Source organism: Corythoichthys intestinalis, chromosome 5 (genome assembly GCF_030265065.1).
Source record: "Corythoichthys intestinalis isolate RoL2023-P3 chromosome 5, ASM3026506v1, whole genome shotgun sequence".
Taxonomy (NCBI): Eukaryota; Metazoa; Chordata; class Actinopteri; order Syngnathiformes; family Syngnathidae; genus Corythoichthys; species Corythoichthys intestinalis.
Window position 1 is genome coordinate 54,534,958 of NC_080399.1, and position 21,668 is coordinate 54,556,625.

Here is a 21,668-nt window from a genome sequence, read left to right on the forward strand (position 1 = left end):
TTTGGCAATTTGCCCTCATGAGTTAATTTTCCTAATCAATTTGAATTTATTATTATTCATTGATTTTATTAAATTTTATTTTATAGTATCAAATGGTCCAAAAATGTGCCTTGGGTATATTTTTACAGTTTGGATGTATTTTTTAAATTTTTTTTTTTAAAAATTGATGTGCTTTAAGTCTTTTCTGTTACAAAAAAAAAATAACAACAACAAAAACAGCGTTAATAAAGTTTATTGTAAGTTGATCTATAGACAAGTTTCCTGAGTGACACATGGTCGGCGCCATCTTTGACATTTTCTGCTACGGACTTCCGGTTTAAGCAGAACAACATGAAGTGCGATTGAAATAAGCAGTGTGTAGACAAAGTTAAAACTGCAAATTCAAACCAGAGGAAATCACAAATTTTCAAAAACGGATCCAGCACGATATAGATGAAGCTCCGGGACTTTCTTTTCCGTGTTGTGTGTTTGTTCTTATCACTTCGATAATTGTTTGACAAAATTCTAACAATCTGTGCAGTCTTTGTTAATATGAGGTGCAGATTGACACACCAGCCACTTGAGTGGCCAAAATGAGACAAAATTACAAATAATATTACAGTTGCCGAATGCAGAGAGGGTGACATGGATTTTGTTGTTACAAGGAAATACTACAAGGTGTTTTTCATCTGGTTATGTTATAGATATAGTATTATGAGTTCAACACACATGTACATATCAACACATAGTATGTCATACTTTTTTTTTTTTTATTGCAGATATTGATCGCAATAAAACATTTGGACAACATGATTCCCTTTCTTGTTTTATTTAAAACGATTGGTGCATGTGCATAACAGGTCAATAAATTATAATTTTTAAAATTATTAGAAAAATATTAATGAAGGTGGAACATAAGTCGAGCCTTCCATCATCAAAGTAGAATGCACGTAGTCTCGATATACTAGTATGTCCATCAACGTACATTAAGTGTTGTTGTGAGGCACATCAAGTTGTCTCTCCTTGCCTAACAGCGTTTCCACTTGTAAACAAACGAACAAAAACCTGTAAGACTTGCATTTATGCATTTAGGGTAAGAAGTCCATGTATGACTTGTAGTAGATGAGTGTTTGTTTTCCATTTGTTTATCGTTGTACAACTAGATTTAGCAAAGCTAATGATGTCTCAGCTGTGACGCAAAACAAGGAATTGTAGTCAAATTGAAGATAATTGTGCCATCCTAGCAACAGGCTAGCAGCAGATAGAGTCTGTTGCAGCCACAGCAGTACAGTAGTTGTGGTCAATTATTTTAAACTTCACCATAATTATAATCATCATCGTAATAACAATATCAAAGACAACAAGTAGTTTCATGCGCAAGATTTTAGTTTGAGTATTTTTGGAGCATTGGACACATGAAAATGCCGGGATAGGAAGAACACACCTTCCATAACACAGCGGCAACATGGCTACATAAACACCCGGTCTTTGTGGTGGCATGGGCTTGGTTCCGTATTTGCCTTCATGATCATGTTGTCCTCCCATGACGTGATAATGGTAGATGGATGCGGTATTTCTAAATTGTCTTTCTTGAGGGATTTTGATGAGTGATGCCACTCCAGCTCCACTGTTGTTTTGGTTAGAGAAAGTGTAAAATGGAAGTCGGGAGCAGAAATGTGGAAGTAAAGCGGAAGTACCTTGGAAACTTGTCTGTATTACTTTTTTTTTTTTTTTTTGCTTTAATATAAAACAGGACACAATCTTATGCAGAAGTGTACTTATAACATAATTTTATTGACAAATGATGCTATTTACAGTGGGGGCAGAGAGTGTGAGGCATGGCGGCAAATGTTTACGTCTTCCTGGTGGGGACGTAACAGAAAAAAACTTGAGAAGCACTGCTTTAGAGGAAGGCTGCAGCCCAGGGTTGACCCGTTGATCTCAGATCAGTGATGTGTCTTGGTGATCAGTCATCCATTGCTCTGCCAAGAAGAATTAATAAAGTAAAAATATTCTAGCATGCAAGCATTTATGGACGTGGTACTTGTAAACGTTAGTGAACAGCTGCTTTACCCGTGTAACCGATGTACCAGGAAATTTGGCACTGACAGAAGTGCCATTTTTTGGGGGGAAGAAAACGTACATTAAAATGCATTTCTTTTTTTATTTAAACATCATTTAGTTTTTTTTTTTAAACATCATTATAAAAAAATGGAAAAAGGAACCTGGGACCTATTTTAAATGGAACACGTTTTTGTTTTTTGTTTTTCTTCTACCACAGCCTTCTATTAGAATATAGACCACAACATTTGAATTATGTGCTGAACATTATTTGACAAGTCTCTAGAATATGCAAAATATTATTTCCTTGTATTGATTACTTTTGAATTTATTTTTGTTTTATTAATCCTAGGATAAAACTGTGTTTAAAAAAAAAAAAAAATCTGTTAATCTCAGTTAGCTCTCTCATTTACTGTCATCTTTAAATATCGAATTATGTTTTGTTGCAATTACGCATGCTTTGTAATTGCACATCATCAGTTTCTGACGTGCAACGGCAGGTTTATACGCTTTGTTTTTAGGGGAGATTATGCAGATCAAGACTAATGTGTGGCTCCCCTTAGCTGAAGCATCTGCTGCATTTTATACTGGAAAGGCATACACATCAACACAACTTGAGAGCAGGACACCTCTTCCTATTGCATTGCTCATTTAATAGGGAGCAATTTGAAAGGCACTGTCACAGTGACTTATTACTGCTTTAGGGGATAGAATCGACTCTTAAAAACAACAGTGAATAAACTTAGTGTTGATAGTGTGATGCTAGATAAAAGCCAAGTAGTTCAATCCAGGATACTGTGTAACATTTAAAATAATGTGTCCCCCCTTACAATATTGTAGAAAGCTTTTCCCATAAATTTGTGTGATTCTGTAACTATGCAGGCACGTGGACCAGGGGATTCTAGGGATGCTTGCTGTGATCAAAGCAGCCCATGTGATGCCTAGTGCAGTGTTTTTATCTGTTGCTTAACAGCATCAGATGATTAGTTTGTCATCTTAATCTCTTCATATAATCAGCTGTTGAAGAAGCACTAAAAAAATGAGGTGTTAGGGAAAGAGGAACAGTGAAAATAAAAGTCAGGGACTTGAAACCACAAGACAAAGTCTTTCTGCTAATCTGCTGGAAATAATCCTCTGCTTACTGCGGGGATGGTGGGTAAAAAGTATTAGAAATAGAGAAAGAAGCAAAATGTGAAATGACTGCAGTTTCTTAGCTGTTATCTGCTTTGCTGTCAGCAGAAGGAAGAGTGGGAAGGAAATGTGAGAATGGAGAAAGTACAGATGAGGAAAAAGTTGAGGACTGGGGAAAAAGTGCAAGACATGATATAAAGAGGTCATACCAATCTGTAGCTCGGAAAGATCAAACAGGAACGAAAATCATCATTGTCTATCATTCACCAGAATCTATCTGTCTGTCCAGCTTTATTCAGAGAATATGAATCCCACATTCGTCAAACTTGGTAACTCATTCAATGCCAGCCCAGGTCACGGAGTATGTGTTGTGGTAGTTAGTAGTTAGGTAGGTAGCCCCTTCCATTCAAAATGGATTACCGGTAGATGCCAACTGACGTTTCGCAAACTACGCCCCCAAAACGGCTATTGATCAATCATACGTCCCAGCAACCATTGTTAAGTGAGCATGATCCGACAAACTCAGCATTTCACCATGGTCCCCCGTTTATTGTTTTGGTGTTACCGAAAGTCTTACCTGACTACCAACTGCCATACAACGTCCAAAATGGTGAAGCTGTGTGTCTATGGCATATGTGAATTGGACATGAGGTTTATCTAGGGGAGTGCTGCTTTACTTTCAAAAGCCCAACACACAACTGGTATGATGCCTTCTATGGATAAAACAGTATAGACCGCTTCACTCCGAGGTAAATGTCTCAAAATAAACTGGGAAACATACAGTGGGGCGAATAAGTATTTAGTCAACCACTAATTGTGCAAGTTCTCCCTCTTGAAAATATTAGAGAGGCCTGTAATTGTCAACATGGGTAAACCTCAACCATGAGAGACAGAATGTGAAAAAAAAAAACTGAAAATCACATTGTTTGATTTTTAAAGAATATTTTTGCAAATCATGGTGGAAAATAAGTATTTGGTCTATACCAAAAGTTCATCTCAATACTTTGTTATGTACCCTTTGCTGGCAATAACGGAGGCCAAATGTTTTCTGTAACTCTTCACAAGCGTTTCACACACTGTTGCTGGTATTTTGGCCCATTCCTCCGTGCAGATCTCCTCTGGAGCAGTGATGTTTTGGGGTTTGTCGTTGGGCAACACGGACTTTCAACTCCCTCCTCACCCCGTGGCGTCAAAATGATAACAAGAACGGGGAGCAAAAATCCCAGAACCACACGGGGGGACCTAGTGAATGACCTACAGAGAGCTGGGACCACAGTAACAAGGGCTACTATCAGTAACACAATGCGCCGCCAGGGACTCAAATCCTGCACTGCCAGACGTGTCCCCCTGCTGAAGAAAGTACACGTCCAGGCCCTTCTGCGGTTCGCTAGAGAGCATTTGGATGATCCAGAAGAGGACTGGGAGAATGTGTTATGGTCAGATGAAACCAAAATAGAACTTTTTGGTAGAAACACAGGTTCTCTTGTTTGGAGGAAAAAGAATACTGAATTGCACCATACCAACTGTGAAGCATGGGGGTGGAAACATCATGCCCTGAGGCTGTTTTTCTGCAAAGCCACCAGGACGACTGATCTGTGTAAAGGAAAGAATGAATGGGGCCATGTATCGAGAGATTTTGAGTGAAAATCACCTTCCATCAGCAAGTGCATTGAAGATGAGACGTGACTGGGTCTTTTTAGCATGACAATGATCCCAAACTCACAGCCAGGGCAACAAAGGAGTGGCTTCGTAGGAAGCATTTTAAGGTCCTGGAGTGGCCTAGCCAATCTCCAGGTCTCAACCCCATAGAAAATCAGCGGAGGGAGTTGAAAGTCCGTGTTGCCCAACGACAGCCCCAAAACATTACTGCTCTAAAGGAGATCTGCATGGAGGAATGGGCCGAAATACCAGCAACAGTGTGTGAAAAGCTTGTGAAGAGTTACAGAAAACGTTTGGCCTCCGTTATTGCCAACAAAGGGTACATAACAAAGTATTGAGATGAACTTTTGGTATTGATCAAATACTTATTTTTCACCATGATTTGCAAATAAATTCTTTAAAAATCAAACAATATGATTTTCTGTATTTTTCCCCACATTGTGTCTCTCATGGTTGAGGTTTAACCATGTTGACAATTACTCAAAATTATTCAAAGCTGTAGTTACTAGGGATGTCCCAATCTGATCATGTGATCGGAAATCAAGGAGATTACGCCATTTTTCAGAGGATCGGAATCGGGTGAAAAGGACCGGGTTTTTAATTAAAATAATATATTTATGTTTTTCGGACAAAAACCCGCCTGTCTCATCAGACCATAGGACATGGTTCCAGTAATCCATCTGCTTTGTTGACATGTCTTCAGCAAACTGTTTGCAGGCTTTCTTGTGTACTATCTTCAGAAGAGGCTTCCCCCTGGGTTACAGCCATGCTCACCAATTTGATGAAGAGTGCGGCGTATGGTCTGAGCACTACAGGATGACCCCCTACCTCTTCAATCTCTGCAGCAGTGCTGACAGCACTCCTGTAACGAGTCACATGACATTTTGGAGAGAAAATGACAAGCAGTACTCAATTTGGACATTTAGGGGTGTACGTTTTTTTCAAAAGGGTGTACTCACTTTTGTTGCCATGGGTTTGGATATTAATGGCTATATTTTGAGTTATTTTGAGGGGAAAATAAATCAACTCCATTATATAAGCTACGCACAGCCCACTTTTCATTGTGTCGAAGTGTCATTTTGTCAGTGTTGTTCCATGAAAAGATATACTTAAATATCTGCAGAAATCCGAGGGGTGTACTCACTTTTGTGATATACTGTAGCACCTTTTAAGTACTATAAATTTAAGCAAAATCTGTTGAAACTATTAAAATAATAGTTTCACTACTATTTTATAAATATTTTCAATTGGAAAAAAAAAAAAAGTATATATAGTAAAAAAAGTTTTTTTTACTATATAATTGTCTGGACCCCTACATCCGCAATGTCCGGACCCCGAGCAACTTGGCTGATCGAGTTACTGGACCTCTTGCCAATTTAGTTGGTGAGCCCGCCATACAGTAATCACCAAGATAATCATTGTTGGACAACGGGGGAATTCTGATTTGGCTGGATCATGCTCACTTAACAACGGTTGATAGGCCGTTTGATTGGTCAATGGCCGTTTTGGGGGTGGAGTTTGTGAAAGGTAAATTGTCTGCATCAATATACAGGTTGTCAAGTCTCTTTCCCAGTTCTGATGCCCAGATAGAGATGTATTGAGTTAAGCAAAAAAAAAAAAAAAAAAATCTCATGTGCTCCTTATTTTGTAATATTTTCCACGCATTTGTATGAAAATGCATGCAATGTCTTTGGTTTTGTAATTAACGTCTAAAAATGATATTAATGGACACCTATTATATGAGCACTTCTTCAGTTCACTGTTTCTGTTAATGTGGATCTGCAAGTGCAGTCAGAATGTTAGGCTAAAAATACTATTCCAAAATTTTGATAATAAAATGAAGTGTTTTCACAAAGTGTGAAGGGGTGCATCTGATCGTTAGTGCCTTTTACCCCAAAACATTAATACTACAAGAACACATAGCTTTAGTCTATGTGACTGGAACACTATCCTGTCATCTGATCTTCATGTGACGTTGACCACATTGGTTTGTAGCTGGTATAGGCTGAGTGTGTAACCTTATCCTCAAGCAGCCTAGTTACCTTGGCCTGTAGTACAACAATCAAATTATAGAATTTTAATTTCCAGACCTGATGTTAATTCATCGAGCGTCGGGTATTTACATACATTATAATGTGCAACTTTTTGTGTGTTACGCTCAATGGGTTGATGACATTACATTGTGTTTTTCCCTTTTCTGATGTTAATATGTATATAAAATAGGTGGATGGAAAAGGAGGGGACGCTGTGAGAGCTATGTGCACTACTGCACATACAGTTTTTGGCCTCATATTAGGAGATTGAAATAATATTACGAGAAAACAGTCATAAAAATTGCAAGATTAAAATCTCTATATTACTATAACGTTTACAACGACAGCAAGCATACATGCAACCTGATTCATTCCATTACTGTCCTTATAATGATTGGATACAAAGGAAGTGACGTCACGGAGCTCACCGGCATTGAAAACAATGGAGGCAAATGATACAGACGCAGCTTTCCTGCTCCTCTTTTTACAACTGAAAGAGCCTGTAAATTTTACGCTTGAATATTCCGGAGAAGACATCGAACTACGCCGAAAAATTATAATCTTCCGTTTCAGAGGTGACCCGTGCGAACGATAACTGCACACAGGAGGCTGCTCCTTTTTGCACATCTTAAACGTAGTGCGACGGGGACAAAAAAATTGTCCGTCGTAGTGTAGACGTTGCCTCAATATACAGTAGATTTCAACTGGTCTACATGATCTGGATTAAACATAATTCGCTTTGTATTTTTACAGAGAAAGTTTTTTTTTATCAATGTAGTAAATAAAGAATGTTTAAGATGATTTTAAGGATATGAAGAACATAATGAAAAACATCCAAATCTTTAATGTCAGAGGTGCGGTCTTTTTGATGTTAATCGGTTAAGAATCATTGACTCCTCTTTTTGGGTTTAACCACACACACACACGCTCACCGATGTATTTAGGGCCTGAGGCAAAGGTTTGGCCTCTTGCTGGTGACACTAATCCAAACAGGCTAAGTCAAATGAGGAGGAATGGCTCACACATACACCCCTTTGTGTGTGGATGCGTAGATTAGTGTGTTAAAATTTAACTGTTCCTGTATATTGCAAAGATTCTCATGCAAAGTGTTTTTTCTTTTCATTGTGAAGGTTTTGGTGAAACTGGAATTTCAACTGTGTTTCCGTTCCCTTTTGCAAATCAGTGACATCTCTGTAGATGTTTTACAAGTAGCCAAACAAAGCTAACGCTAAGGAGGCTGTACAGTAGTTATATCTTAATGGCTTTCCCTGTTATACATACAGTATGTATCAATGTATGGACGCGAGCATTCATTCCCCCCCCTCCCAGTCAACTTGGATTGGACGTCTAGCGCCGTCAATAGCAGCTGATGAGTTATCAGGGAAATGACCCGAAAATGCTGCATAAATTCTTGCAACCGTGGAAGAGATAGCAAAGCATCCCTGCACAGTTTCTCCAGAAATTGCATTTTAGTTATTGAAATAAATTTACTCTGTGTCGTGAGCACGCTGTTGTTCACCCCTGATGACACATGACTGAGTTCCAAAGTCTCCCACCAACCACATTGTGAAGCTGGCGGACGACAAAGCAGCGGTGAGCCTAATTAGGGAAAACAACGATCTGGCCTACAGAGAGGAAGTAGAGCAGTTGGTGAGCTGGTGCAAAGATAACAGCCTGATCTTGATTGTTGACATGACTGGACAAAGACTAAAGTAAAAACCAGATCACCTGGTCTTTGAACACAGTAGTGCTGCAACGATTAATCGATTAACTCGAGTATTCGATTAGAAAAAAAATATTCGAATTAAATTTTGTTGATTCGAGTATTCGTTTAATCAAAGTGGCGTTGTAATGGTTTATTTTGAAAGTGTTTACATTTAGTTTCATTGATTAGGGTGGATACACTGCCGTCTGGTCTGCTTCATTTCACATGGCTGAATCCAACTGCTCCCTGTTAAGATCAACATTTTTTAATACATTCATAATTTAGTTTATAGGTATATTGGGCCATTTTTTGTGGGAAGAGTCTGAACCATTTGTCAAAAGCCTTGTAAAAACAAAAATGTTAGCATTTTATAGCATTTAAGCTAGCGGACGTTTGGTATGTAAGTTGGCCAATTGTTCTTTTGTTGTACATAGATCCCCATTTATTTATATTTTATACCGTTTGAGGCTCAGCTCAGGTATTTTAATTTTTCATGTTCCTTATCTGATTACTCGATTATTCGAACTAACTAGTTCATCGATTAATCGACTACTTAAATAATCGATAGCTGCAGCCCTAGAACACAGCGTGTCGGGTGAAGAGGGCACAGCAGCGCCTGCATTTCTTGTGGAAGATGAGGAGAGCCCACCTATCCTCACCACATTTTAGAGAAGCACCATCGAGAGCATCCTGAAGAACAGCATCTCTGTGTGATGTGGAGGCTGCAGCACCTTCGACTGGAGCAGTGTTATACAGCAGAGAAAATCATTGGGATTCTCTCCCCTACATTCATGATATTGGACAGAAGCACTGTTTATCCCAAGCCACCAACATCATTAGGGACCCCTCTCACCCACATCATAGACTGTTTACCCTACTGGCCTCTAGTAAGAGGTTCTGCAGCGTGCGGTGCAGGACCACCAGATTCAGAAATAGTTTTGTCCCCGTGGCCACTAGACTGAAACTGCAAATCCCTCACATAACATTTCTACCTGACTTGTACATTGCACATCTTTTTTTCTCTCCTCTCCTGCAGAGTATTCAGACAGGTTACATTATTTACCTACGTATCACAATCGTCTTGTTGTGAACTTCCTCCTGACTTGCCTGTTTTGCACATTTTTATTGCACCATTGTACAGTACTCCAATTCCCAGATATTAAAAAAAAAATGCATCCATCCATCCATGGCAATATTACACCCCCCCCCCCCCCCCCCCCCCCCCAATGTTTAGTCTTGGCAAAGTTTTTAATAAGTTTAAGTTTAATCCATGTACGTTGACTTTCCAAATATATCTTCGAGTTGAAATTGCTCATATGCTTCTAAATGTCCACACAAAAATTCGGTACATGGCCACACTGAAACTGTGTAATTCCATGCAGTTCAACCATTTCATCATCTTTCTTTTGTTACTGTCCTAACCTCTCCTATTCAAACTTCTGTTGACAGAGCCTGCCAGTTACAGTAAAAAAAGAGAGCCTGCAGCAAAACAGTAGTTTATTGTTACCGTTGGTAACCTTGACTGGAGTGTTTGCGTAATTCCTTCTCAACTGTTGCATGTTTAGGGAAATCAGTGGTAAATTCCAAAAGCCTGGCTGATCAGGCTCCAAGGGATAATTGTTGATATGAGTTCTAAGTAGAGATGCACCAATAACTGGGTGGCACAAAATTTTCAGCCAAAATGTATGGAGGTAAATTTGTGTCTTTTAATTATTCAATCGATAAAAGTTGCTTCAAAAATACTGTATATACTGTATATACTTGTAATTAGCGCTGCAACTAACGATTATTATTATAATCGATTAATTGGATGATTAACTAAACAGTTAATCTGTTAATGTCACTTCTTCCAATTACCTTCACAATTTACGTTCAAGTGGTTTTCGGCTTGTGGTAAGTAGCAATGAAGACAAAATGGATGAGTATTTCCTTCAACTGTATTGATTATCAAATCCGTTGGAAACTAAATTATTAATCGATTTAATCGATTAGTAGTTGTAGCATAACTAAGGAGCTAGTTTAGAAAATAAACTGTCTGAAAATTGGCGAAAATGTGATTTTTTCCCAAAGTATTAGTAGATTCTTGTTCCTGTGCTACTTTTACCTAACAAAAACATAATGAAGAAATCTGAAATTCACAACTAAGATGTTTTATATATATGTTATAATTTCAAGAATTTAGACACGTTTAAGGTGAAAAGGTCCTAAATGATTAATCGGTTATCAAAATAGTTGTTGAATAATTTGGTAATCGATTAGTTGTCGATTAATCGATTAACTATACTTGCAACTATACTTGTAATAAAAATAACACTCACTTCAATCAAAAACAAAATTTTCAATTAAAGAAAACAATTGTTTCAATGCAAAAATATAGTTGAGACTTGAGAATAGAGGATTTGTAATAGATTTCCAATTTTTAGATTATTCGCGATTCGGCAGTGGAAGATTCGAGAACGATTCACAAACATCCAAATTCTGATTATTGAATTATACCAGGTAAAGCGGAACTAAAACACAATCAGTGCAGACTTCGGCACGCAACAAGGGATGGACCGAGAATAAATATCATGTTTAACTCATGCTGCTAGATAAAAAAACAATAATACCTGACTGCGGCTGACAGCTGCTACAAACAACGCCCGGTTGCCAGTTTCTACAAACATACGGCTACGGTAGATATCACATATATGTAGAACTAGATGCAAAATGACAGACAACGGCGGCGTTAGAACATGTATAGAGAACTAGATGCGAAATGACGGACTTGCCGGCATTAGTAAACAGCCGCCATCTTACTTCTCTAGAAGGCTCTGTTGTAGTGAACCTAATTAACTTTTCATCTAAAATACTCCTAAATCGGCAAAATCTTGACTTAAATCTATCTTTAAATGATGAAACAGTTTTAAAACTTTGACATGTCTGAAGTAGACAAAATGGAAATTATGGAATAACGGGAGCAATTTTAACAACTTTAACGGTTGATTCACAAAATTAAATTAATTGAATGTAGTTTAAAGCTGCTGATACAGGATGGGGACTTGAGTATTTTATTTACTGTTATTAACTGTTATTAACTTGATACTGAAACAGTAGTTACATTTAGCCTGAGAGGATTTTTGAACAATTTTGGAACTAATGTACAAAACATTAAAAGCGGGGGGCATTAATAATCGATTTATAATCGAAGCGGAGCCTCTGAATCGTAATCGTAATCGAACGTTAGGTGCTAAAAGATTCCTACCTCTACTTGAGAATATGCTTGATTTTTTTCACTTCAATCAAAAACACTTTTCAAAGAAAATAAAATGTTTGAATCTGAATGCAAAAGAAGTTGGTTTAGATCCAACTTTTTTTTTGCTCGTTTTCACGTACAGGAAAGCTCTTTTTTTCTTACGGTGACTCGAGTAACAGGGTTGACAAATTTGAAAGAGTTTCTAGCCCAATCACACGGTGAAACCCGCCCATTTCAATAAGCCCAAATTACAACCTCCCGTACAAGATAAAATGTTTCTTTTATACAATTCAGTCTATATTTTCATGTAACCAGAAAAACAAACCAACAGTGGAAGTCACATTGTAGAGGAATCATGCTCTTTCGCCAATAAGCATTATTTGAGATGTAGTTCTTTGGTTAAAACTTGTAAAAACTTCAACAGACACAAATGAAATATTTTTCTTTATTATTAAATGTCAAAATACAAGTTTGTCAATAGAATCACTTTGACAGAGCAGATGCAAAGTACATTCTGGGTAAATATTTCTATTGAAATTGGTGTCAAAAGCAACCTGTCCACCTGTCATGAGGAATGGATTAGAAACAATTCAGGATACGCAACAGTACAAGAAAAAATTACATTAGATATAAACGGTTACAAAAATAATGCATTTTAATGCATTTTTAGAATTTTTTTTTGGGGGGGGTGTTTTCAAATTATTTTCCCTTTTTTTATGTAACGTCTTTTATTATGTCATTTCTAGAGTTACTTTGTTGAATTTTACTGCACCTACAAATCAGAAATGCCATGCACTTCTTAGCGCCACTCGCTCAAATGCCATCTATAATTAGAGCAAAGATGTTTCTGTAAGAAAGCAATGTAGATGAACTTCAAGGTGGAAACATACATGTTTAACTCTTAAAACTAATCAAAACAGTTCCTTTCAAAACCATTAATTTTTTTCAAAAACCCGCCTAAACATTTTTCTCCCGCCCTGAGTCTTTGAAAATAGCTGAATTGGGCTGGAATCCGCCCAATCTGGCAATACTGGTGAGCACAACTAAAGGGTGCGTTGAAGGGCCACTCCAAGAAAAGAGTTTCAAAATTATCCTTTTACTTATCATTTGGAAACACAAATGAAAGTGACAGAACACCAAAATGTAATACAAATAAATAGTGAAATTAAAATACAAAGGAGGTGTCTGTGAACCAAAATAAAAGTCATTTTCTTTGCAGTGCATCCCTAGTTTTAAGTGAATGCCACTTTAAGAAATATGTAATGTTGTTAAACTAGTTTTTCTAGATTAACCTCTTCAGATGGAAAGAGGTGTGTCTCCCTGTGTCAATGGAAAACTAAAGGAAATGCAGTTCAGTTTAACAGGGATTGATAAATGTGCAATGGAGCATGCATACAGTACATGTGTATCCAGTAAAAAAGTGCACATCTTAACTTTTTGAACATTTACCTAGCAGGCAAAAAAAAAAAAAAGGATACATTTGATATCACATATGGATTAAGACTTTGGCATTAGTGTGAAAGAATCCATTTTGTGCAAGTCAAAACATTTGCCAATGGCAGTTACAGACAGGGCCCAAGTTCAATATTCACTAGCGGCTCTACTCTAATCGACTTCCAGATGAAGGCGCTTCTCAGTTCACACCATACAGTATATGGGTCATTATCCAAATCTAGGGACCATAGATGAGGGTAGTAATACAGAGAAATAATTATTACTCACTTTATGTTTATTTTATAAATTTCATTTCAATTCTCAAATATTACTGTGTTTATCTGCTATATGACTTATTTAACAGAAATTTTTGTTCCAAACTATCAGTGATCTACAAAGAAAAATCTCAAAAATGATCAGGGCCGCCCAAACGTTTTCATGCCACTGTGTGTGTGTATATGGAGCAAATAAGTATTTAATCAACCACTAATTGTGCAAGTTCTCCCACTTGAAAAATAATAGAGAGGCCTGTAATTGTCAACATGGATAAACCTCAACCATGAGAGACAGAATGTGTGGTTGACAGAAAATCCTATTGTTTGATTTTTAAAGAATTTATATGCAAATCATGGTGGAAAATATGTATTTTCTCAATACCAAAAGTTCATCTCAATACTTTGTTATGTATCCTTTGTTGGCAGTAACGGAGGCCAAACATTTTCTGTAACTCTTCACAAGCTTTTCACACACTGTTGCTGGTATTTCGGCCCATTCCTCCATGCAGATCTTCCAAGGCCTCCCCAAGTCCTCAATTTCTCGTGTGCAATTTTTTAACAGGTACACCCTGACGTGGGCATATTACCCCCGTGCTATCATCACTCCACTGGCTTCCAGTCCATTTTAGAATTGATTTCAAACTTTTACTGTTTGTTTTTAATTCTATTAATGGCCAGGCTCCATCTTATTTATCGGAAATTTTAACCTTCCGTAACCCTGGCAGGACTCTTCGTTCGACCGGCCAGCTTCTTTTACATGTTCCGAAGTCGAAACTTAAACAGTGGGGAGATCGATCATTTGCGGTTGCTGCCCCTAGGCTGTGGAATAGCCTTCCCCCTGAAATCTGCACCACCACGCATCTAGGTCTTTTTAAGTCTCGGTTAAAAACACACCTTTTTAGACTCGCCTTTCATACAGATTAGGATAGTCTGGTTTTATTTGGTTTTATTTGCTTTAGGGTTTTTAATGTTTTTAGATTTTATCGGTTTTATTGTTTTATTTGCTGGACTTCTATCGTGATGAGCTGTTTTTGTTTCATTTCTTTCTTTTCTTAATCTCATTGTATAATATTTTCCTGCCTTTTATTTATCTTGAGTCATGTTTTGTTGTAAAGCACTTTGATGGCCTTTCAGGTTTTTGTAAAGGGCTATATAAATAAATTTGATTGATTGATTGATTGATTGATCTCCTCTAAAACAGTGAGGTTTTTGGGCTGTCGTTGGGCAACACGAACTTTCAACTCCCTCCACAGATTTTCTATGGGGTTGAGATCTGGAGACTGGCTAGGCCACTCCAGCACCTTGAAATGCTTCTTACGAAGCCACTCCTTTGTTGCCCTGGCTGCGTGTTTGGGATCATTGTCATGCTGAAAGATCCAGCCACATCTCATCTTCAATGCCCTTGCTGATGGAAGGAGATTTTCACTCAAAATCTCTCAATACATGGTTTCATCTGACCATAGCACTCTCCCAGTCCTCTTCTGGATCATCCAAATGCTCTCTAGTGAACCGCAGACGGCAGTGCAGGATGTGAGTTCCTGGGGGCACATTGTGTTACTGATAGTAGCCTTTGTTACTGTGGTCCCAGCTCTCTGTAGGTCATTCACTAGGTCCCCCCGTGTGGTTCTAGGATTTTTGCTTTTTCTTGTTATCATTTTGACTCCACGGGGTGAGATCTTGCATGGAGCCCCAGATCGAGGGAGATTATCAGTGGTCTTGTATACCTTCCATTTTCTAATAATTGCTCCCACAGTTGAATTCTTTACACCAAGCATTTTAACTATTGCAGATTCAGTCTTCCCAGCCTGGTGCAGGTTTGTCTCTGGTGTCCTTCGACAGCTCTTTGGTCTTGGCCATAGTGGAGTTTGGAATGTGACTGAGTGAGGTTGTGGACATGTGTCTTTTATACAGATAATGAGTTAAAACAGGTGCCATTAATACAGGTAACGAGTGGAGCCTCGTTAGACCTCGTCAGACCTCGTTAGAAGAAGTTAGACCTCTTTGACAGCCAGAAATCTTGCTTGTTTGTAGGTGACCAAATACTTATTTTCCACTCTAATTTGAAAATAAATTCTTTAAAAATCAAACAATATGATTTTCTGTTTTTTTTTCTGCATTCTGCCTCTCATGGTTGAGGTTTACCCATGTTGACAATTACAGGCCTCTCTTATCTTTTCAAGTAGGAGAATTTGCCCCACTGTATGTAATTTAGGGTTCAACCATTGAGTCTATTTTCCCCTTCCCTACCAGAAGACACCCTGTGTCTCTCCTGCCTGTTTCTCTGATCCATTTAGTTGTAAAGTAACCATACATACACCCAATGGTTAAAGGTGAATTTCACAGGTGGGAGAGCCCTAAAACTCAGTGTTAGAGCTAGACTTGTAGCGATTACCTGTTTCAAGGTACACTAGTGCTGTGATATGAAAATGTCAAGGTTTCAAAACCGCAAACATTTTCTGTAAGACCATCCCTAAGGTATTAGCTATTTTTTGTGTCCCAAAAATAAAATGGAGAAATCCCTCGCTTGCAGCTGCAAGGCTAAACCCTCTCCCGCCGGTTGTTCCTCAGTGTCAGTGAGTCAACTGTTCTACACGATGGCTGGAGGAGGCTAAACTCTTGAACTTTTTCCCCCATCGAAGAAAACTAAATAGCTGGTATGGGAATACTTCGGCTGGAGAAAAGTCATAGACGGCTGCGGCTAAGAGGTGGAAGGCCAGCCTACATGTAAAAGTGTTTGCGGAGGGTGGCTGCTAAGGAGGCATACCTCAAATATGATTTCGCATTTATACCAAATTAAAGGTTAGTAAACACTTTCATGAACGTTTCCCACCACCTAAGAGAGTTAACTCCAGCATGTTTAGTGTGTCTAGCGGTGGTAAAAGGTGTGTTTTTTCTCTCTGGCAACTGCCTGTGTCGAGAAAGAGAGGTTGTATAATGTAAACATCATACGGGTCATACACACGTGCTTTTTATGGAAAATAATTCAATTATTTTTGTTCTGATGGTAATAATGTTGAGCTGTGACTGTGGGTTTAGGCTCACCTAAAGGACTGCATCAATTTTAATTTTATTTAGATTTTTTTTTTTTCTCAATTCAACATAACATTATTCTTATGTTCCAATGTGCCAATATGATTTAAAAAATAAAAATTCTAAATAAAAGTTTTATTTTTTTTTTTTTAAACCAGATACATCAAAGTAACACATTTTAGAGCTGTAATTTCAATACCGTAATACCGTGAAACCGTGATATTTTGGCTTAAAGCTATCATACTGTTAGATTATCATACTGGCACATGGCTAGTTAGGGCACAGGGAAAATTACGTACATGATGTTAAAAAATTGTCATAGCCCTTTACTCAAAGGTGAAATACAGGCCGGATTAACCGGAAAAACAAAGCTTGAAATTCAAGCATGGCTAATTATCACAAAGAAAGCAAACCTTCATAATTATATTCTTATTTGCCAGATGAATGGTTGAATGTTACAGAACTTCTTCATCTTAGTAATTTCACCTTTATACACTTCCTTCGGTCTACAGTTGCACGCTCCGGGCACCGACTTCTGTGATCTAGACTCCAGAGGACACATTCAAACCACAGACGATTCAAACGAACACTGGTGATTTGACTGACTCAGTAGATGCTGCATGTTAAAAATGGCAGGGCAAGCAGAGGGTGATGCTGTGGTCTTGTATGTTGAGCATGTTAGCTCTTGCATATGAAAGAGCCATGACGGTGCACGCGAAAGTGATATCTAGTCCGCAGCGCTACTTTTATATAGTCTATGGGCGCTAACTACTGCCAGTTTTAATTTAATTATTTGTTTATTTGACCGGCCCAGTTTAACCCCTGCATACACCATGCATAATTAACACACGTTTTTTTGTCATCTGCAAAGAGATAGGCAGATCCTGCATTATGGCAGATGGCAGACAAGATTATTGCTCACAGCACTTGATCCTGTCAACTATTTACAACGGGAGAGTAATGTCATGCACATCAAACGGCGAACAGAAACATAATTGTGTGAAAGACTTGATTTTCTTGTTTGCATGCATTGTATTAGAAAAATAGTTGCACACCCACAGTTGTGAAGCAGATGCCCCTTTGTCTTGCAAAGGTCATCTTTTGTCAGTGGTGTTGACCAAATCAGTCTGTCTCAATTGTGCAGGCTCTTGTTTCAGTAAACGATGATTCCTGAGAAAAAAACAAAAAACGAATTACAAATATACGGATTCAACCATTTAGAGCTATTAACTGTAGTGTTCCATTTGTGTGTTGTACTAAAAACGTGAGTCACAGTTGTGATAGCAGCCATTTACTGTCCACTCATTGTGTGCACATTGTTAATCTGAGTTGTCACAGTAGTTACTAATGTTGATGAGCATTAGGATGATCTGTAGGAGGCTCAATTTCCTCAAAGCAAGATTACATCACATCTTCCCTCTTCACTCTTTCATGGTCATGTGTTTCTAAGTTGGTTTGACAGTTTGACATGATGGGAGCCTTAAAGGAGCAGATGTGAAAAGTGGCAAAGACAACACACTCCGATTATTCTATATAACCAGCATGTATGAATTACATGATTTTTACCTTTATAGTCTATCCTGGGTCTTGATAGTTTCTCTTTATTCCACATGTATTTAATGAAAACTGACAGATCTGTACTTCCCTAAGGGACATTTACGTCCTTGTGTGAAAAATGGAAAGGATATTCCAACTAATTGCAAAATACACGTTCAAAGTATGTAAGAGGGAAAAGATATTCAGATTATTTACAACAAATACATTGAAGTAATGGTGAGTTGTATGTTTAATAATTTATTTATTTCCATAACGTACCTTCAAAATATGTCTAAGTGAAACTAGTCCATTGTTTATTAAAGCTTAGGGACCACTGTTGATAAGCCTTTTCCTATTTAAATCTACCTATGGCTGCATTCAATCCCAATTTAAGTGTTTGAATGCATTAGAAGTTAGGATTAATGAAAAGTGCGCACATCTAGGGTCTTTGAAAAGTCATATGCCTGGACAGGAGGATCCATGCCGAACCGTAGGTTGAAATACAGTGCCACGCTTACATGTATTTTTTCAGGATACGCTTCTACCATGAATATCAAAATGATTATATCTCCGGCTTTCCTAACTCTATCGGTGCCAAATAAAAACTGGGAAAGAGTTTGAAACAGGCACTTTCGAGCAATGTTGACAACAGTGCTCTATGTGAAATACGTGTACACTTGTAAAACACCAGATTGGTGAAAAAGTGTCCTCTGGTTGGAATGAAAACCTGCAGTCCTAGATCCACTGTGGCTCTTTGTGAAATACTTTACTCACCCCTGGCTTAAACATTTGCCATATAGCGGGTACACAAACTATGAACCATATCAGTTCTTGGGACACAGTTCTTATTTTCTTGCAGGGCAAGAATGGGACCTGCATTGTTTTCCAAGACCACAGAGTGTCTCCTGGAATGGTTGAAATAGCAGAAAGCCCCATTTTATAGCTGAGATTAAAGAACATACTGCCTGCTATTCACTTGGGTAATTGTGGCAGCTGTTTAAAAGTTTTTTTTTTTTACTTATACGAAGTTTCAAACAATATATCAAAGTTTAACCATTAAAAAAATGGGTAGAAAGCACTTTCCTCAAATATATTTGACATGTCTTCTGCAGATGCACATCTGACCTCTAATGACACTTACCATTAACATGGAAACCGAGGCAAGTCACATGCTGGAGGCAGCTCTGGAGCAGATGGATGACATCATTGCAGGTATTGAACTACCAAGTTATATGCTCATCTGCTTGGTTGCTGTTTGTGGAAAATGTCATGTTTCAGACCTTAAAGTGCGTCATTTTATGGGAACAATATTTAAAGCGCCATAGTAAATGAAATTTCAACTTTACAATTCAACTTCAAAATTTGGTATACAAAAACGGCATGGCATCCTATGTTTTTCCAGCCGTCTATGTTGGGGACCGTTGACAAATTAAAATATCACAGGAAAAAAAAATCAATGGAAACACTTGTTTTCATCCTGATTGCTGTAGTAGTTGGTATTGGAAAGACACAACTACTTCTACAGCTCAAATCGTCACCATATCTGTCATTTTGGTGAAGTAGGGTACATCTAAGGAATTTGTCATTTGTGTACGTTAGTTAACAGCGTCCAGCACTGTTTTGTATATGATTCTGTAGAAACAACAAATGTAGGTGCAATCTCTTGACGGACAGTTACTGTTATTGTACTAAAATGCGAATGCAGAAACGGAGAAAATTTTAAATTTAGCCTCCTTATCCGAAACAAAGCAAATGGATCACAGGTCTATAAACGAAGATTTGTGCCACAATATCAACAGCTTGCTATTCAACACCCATAAGCATATCGCATCTTTTTATAATACTTAATGTGAGTATTTAAACATTAATAACCTCCTAAGTGTGTACAAGTTGTTTTTAATCATATATGGCATTACCGTAATGAAATTCAGCTCTTCCTTCATTAGGATGCTACTATCTTTTGTTGTTATTGTGTAGCTTGCTTTTTTTCTCACTCTCCGACCATAAAAATACTTTAATGAATTAAAGGAAGTCATTTTTGTTTTTTTTCTACTACTTTTGTTATGTTGACCAGCTCATGTTCTATACAAAATTTATCTGGTTCTATCACAGTAGTCAAAGTTTTTACCTCTTCTCCATCACTTACATTCCAGGTTCAAAAGCAGCAGCGTTGGACCTCACTAATGGCGTGTGTGACCGCGGTTCTGCAAACAGTTCCAACCCACTGCAGGTCATTCAATTAGCTACGGACCTCAAACTTGCGTTGGAACTCCAGCCTAACCAGGATGACAGAGAGCACCTCAGAGCACAATTGCCCACAGAAACAGCAGAAGCCCTCAAAGACTGGCTCCAAAGTGGAGATGTGAGTAATTTGTCCACCTGAATGTTACACTGCTGTTTCAACAAAGAAATACTCCTTTCATTTGTGTAGTCCAAAGAAGGTTGCGCATTATTTCCCGTCTCTTTGTGGATACCTTTCAAGTCATTGGAAAGGTTCAAGAACTGCTCCAGGTTCACTTTTGCTTATATCTTCTTTTCTTTTACTACTTACCATAGTACTTCAAATTTTTATTTAATTGATAAAGTAAATTACAACATTTTTACCATAATTTCCACACTATAAAACGCACCTGACAATAAGCAGCACAGCTCAAATTATTTAACACAATTTAAGAAAAAAAAAATATCCATATTTACGCCGCACCTGACTATAGGCCACATGTGTTTATGTCGTAATATGGGATATCTTAGGGTGACCAAATGTCTTCTGTTGCCCGGACATGTCCACCTTTCACGTCGTGTCCTTGTCATCCGGCCGGGTTTTATAAATTCATGAAAATGTCCGGTTTTTATGATTTTTCACAGGACCAATTTGAAGAGAATCCCTCCGGCTGCTGGGGGGGGGGCAGCGCTTGCCTGCGTTGTCGTGGCTCCTACTAGTAGGGGCGGGAGAAGGAGTACAGTTTACCCCATGTATTATGGGGCATTACCGCCATCTACTGTGTTGACGGTTTGGCAAGAGAACAGGCAGTTTACAATAAGGAGTAGTTTTAAGAGACGTTTATAGTGCTCCGTACACCTTTCTGTAAGTTTATCTTCTGTTAATGTCGCTCATGTGTCTTCTGTTATATATTATACAATATATGGGTACAAAGAGATGCAGTATGTTGTATTAGTCTTGTATTAATTGTTCTGCGTTCGTGTATTTGGTTGAATGTTAGTATTATGTTCTAAATGGGAGCGCCTGCAAAGTTTTTTACGATAAATAAGTATATAATGGCAACTGTTGACTTCTGTCGGAGTTTTGTGTTTTGATCTGTAAAATCCCGTTTGGTGTCGCATAGTTGTGCTACAGATGATTGTAAACTTATATAGCAAAGTTTGATTTTGCCTCGTCTCCCGGTACTCACTAACAGGGTAGCTATCAGTGAGGTAACTAAGCCGCACTAGGCATTATGGGAAACGTAGTTTTGAACTGCTGCGTTTGGAAACATGCCGGTTGAATGGTTTTCAGTTTATTTTAGTTATTGTTTGCGTGCAATCTAGCACATTGAATGAGAATAAAAATTGAGTGGGAATAACAATTTCTC

At 38.0% G+C, this 21,668-nt stretch overlaps 1 protein-coding gene across 13 annotated transcripts in view; it reads left to right on the forward strand.

The window, feature by feature from the left end:
* Positions 1-21,668, forward strand: part of ppfibp2b (PPFIA binding protein 2b) — a 119,299-nt gene that overhangs the window by 1,818 nt on the left and 95,813 nt on the right. For all 13 annotated transcript variants that reach the window (XM_057836097.1, XM_057836101.1, XM_057836102.1 and 10 more), the window contains exons 2-3: positions 19,191-19,290; positions 20,232-20,440. In XM_057836097.1, coding sequence (XP_057692080.1) covers positions 19,209-19,290; positions 20,232-20,440 — 291 coding nt within the window. In that variant the 5' untranslated portion in view covers positions 19,191-19,208. The remainder of the gene's footprint in view (positions 1-19,190; positions 19,291-20,231; positions 20,441-21,668) is intronic.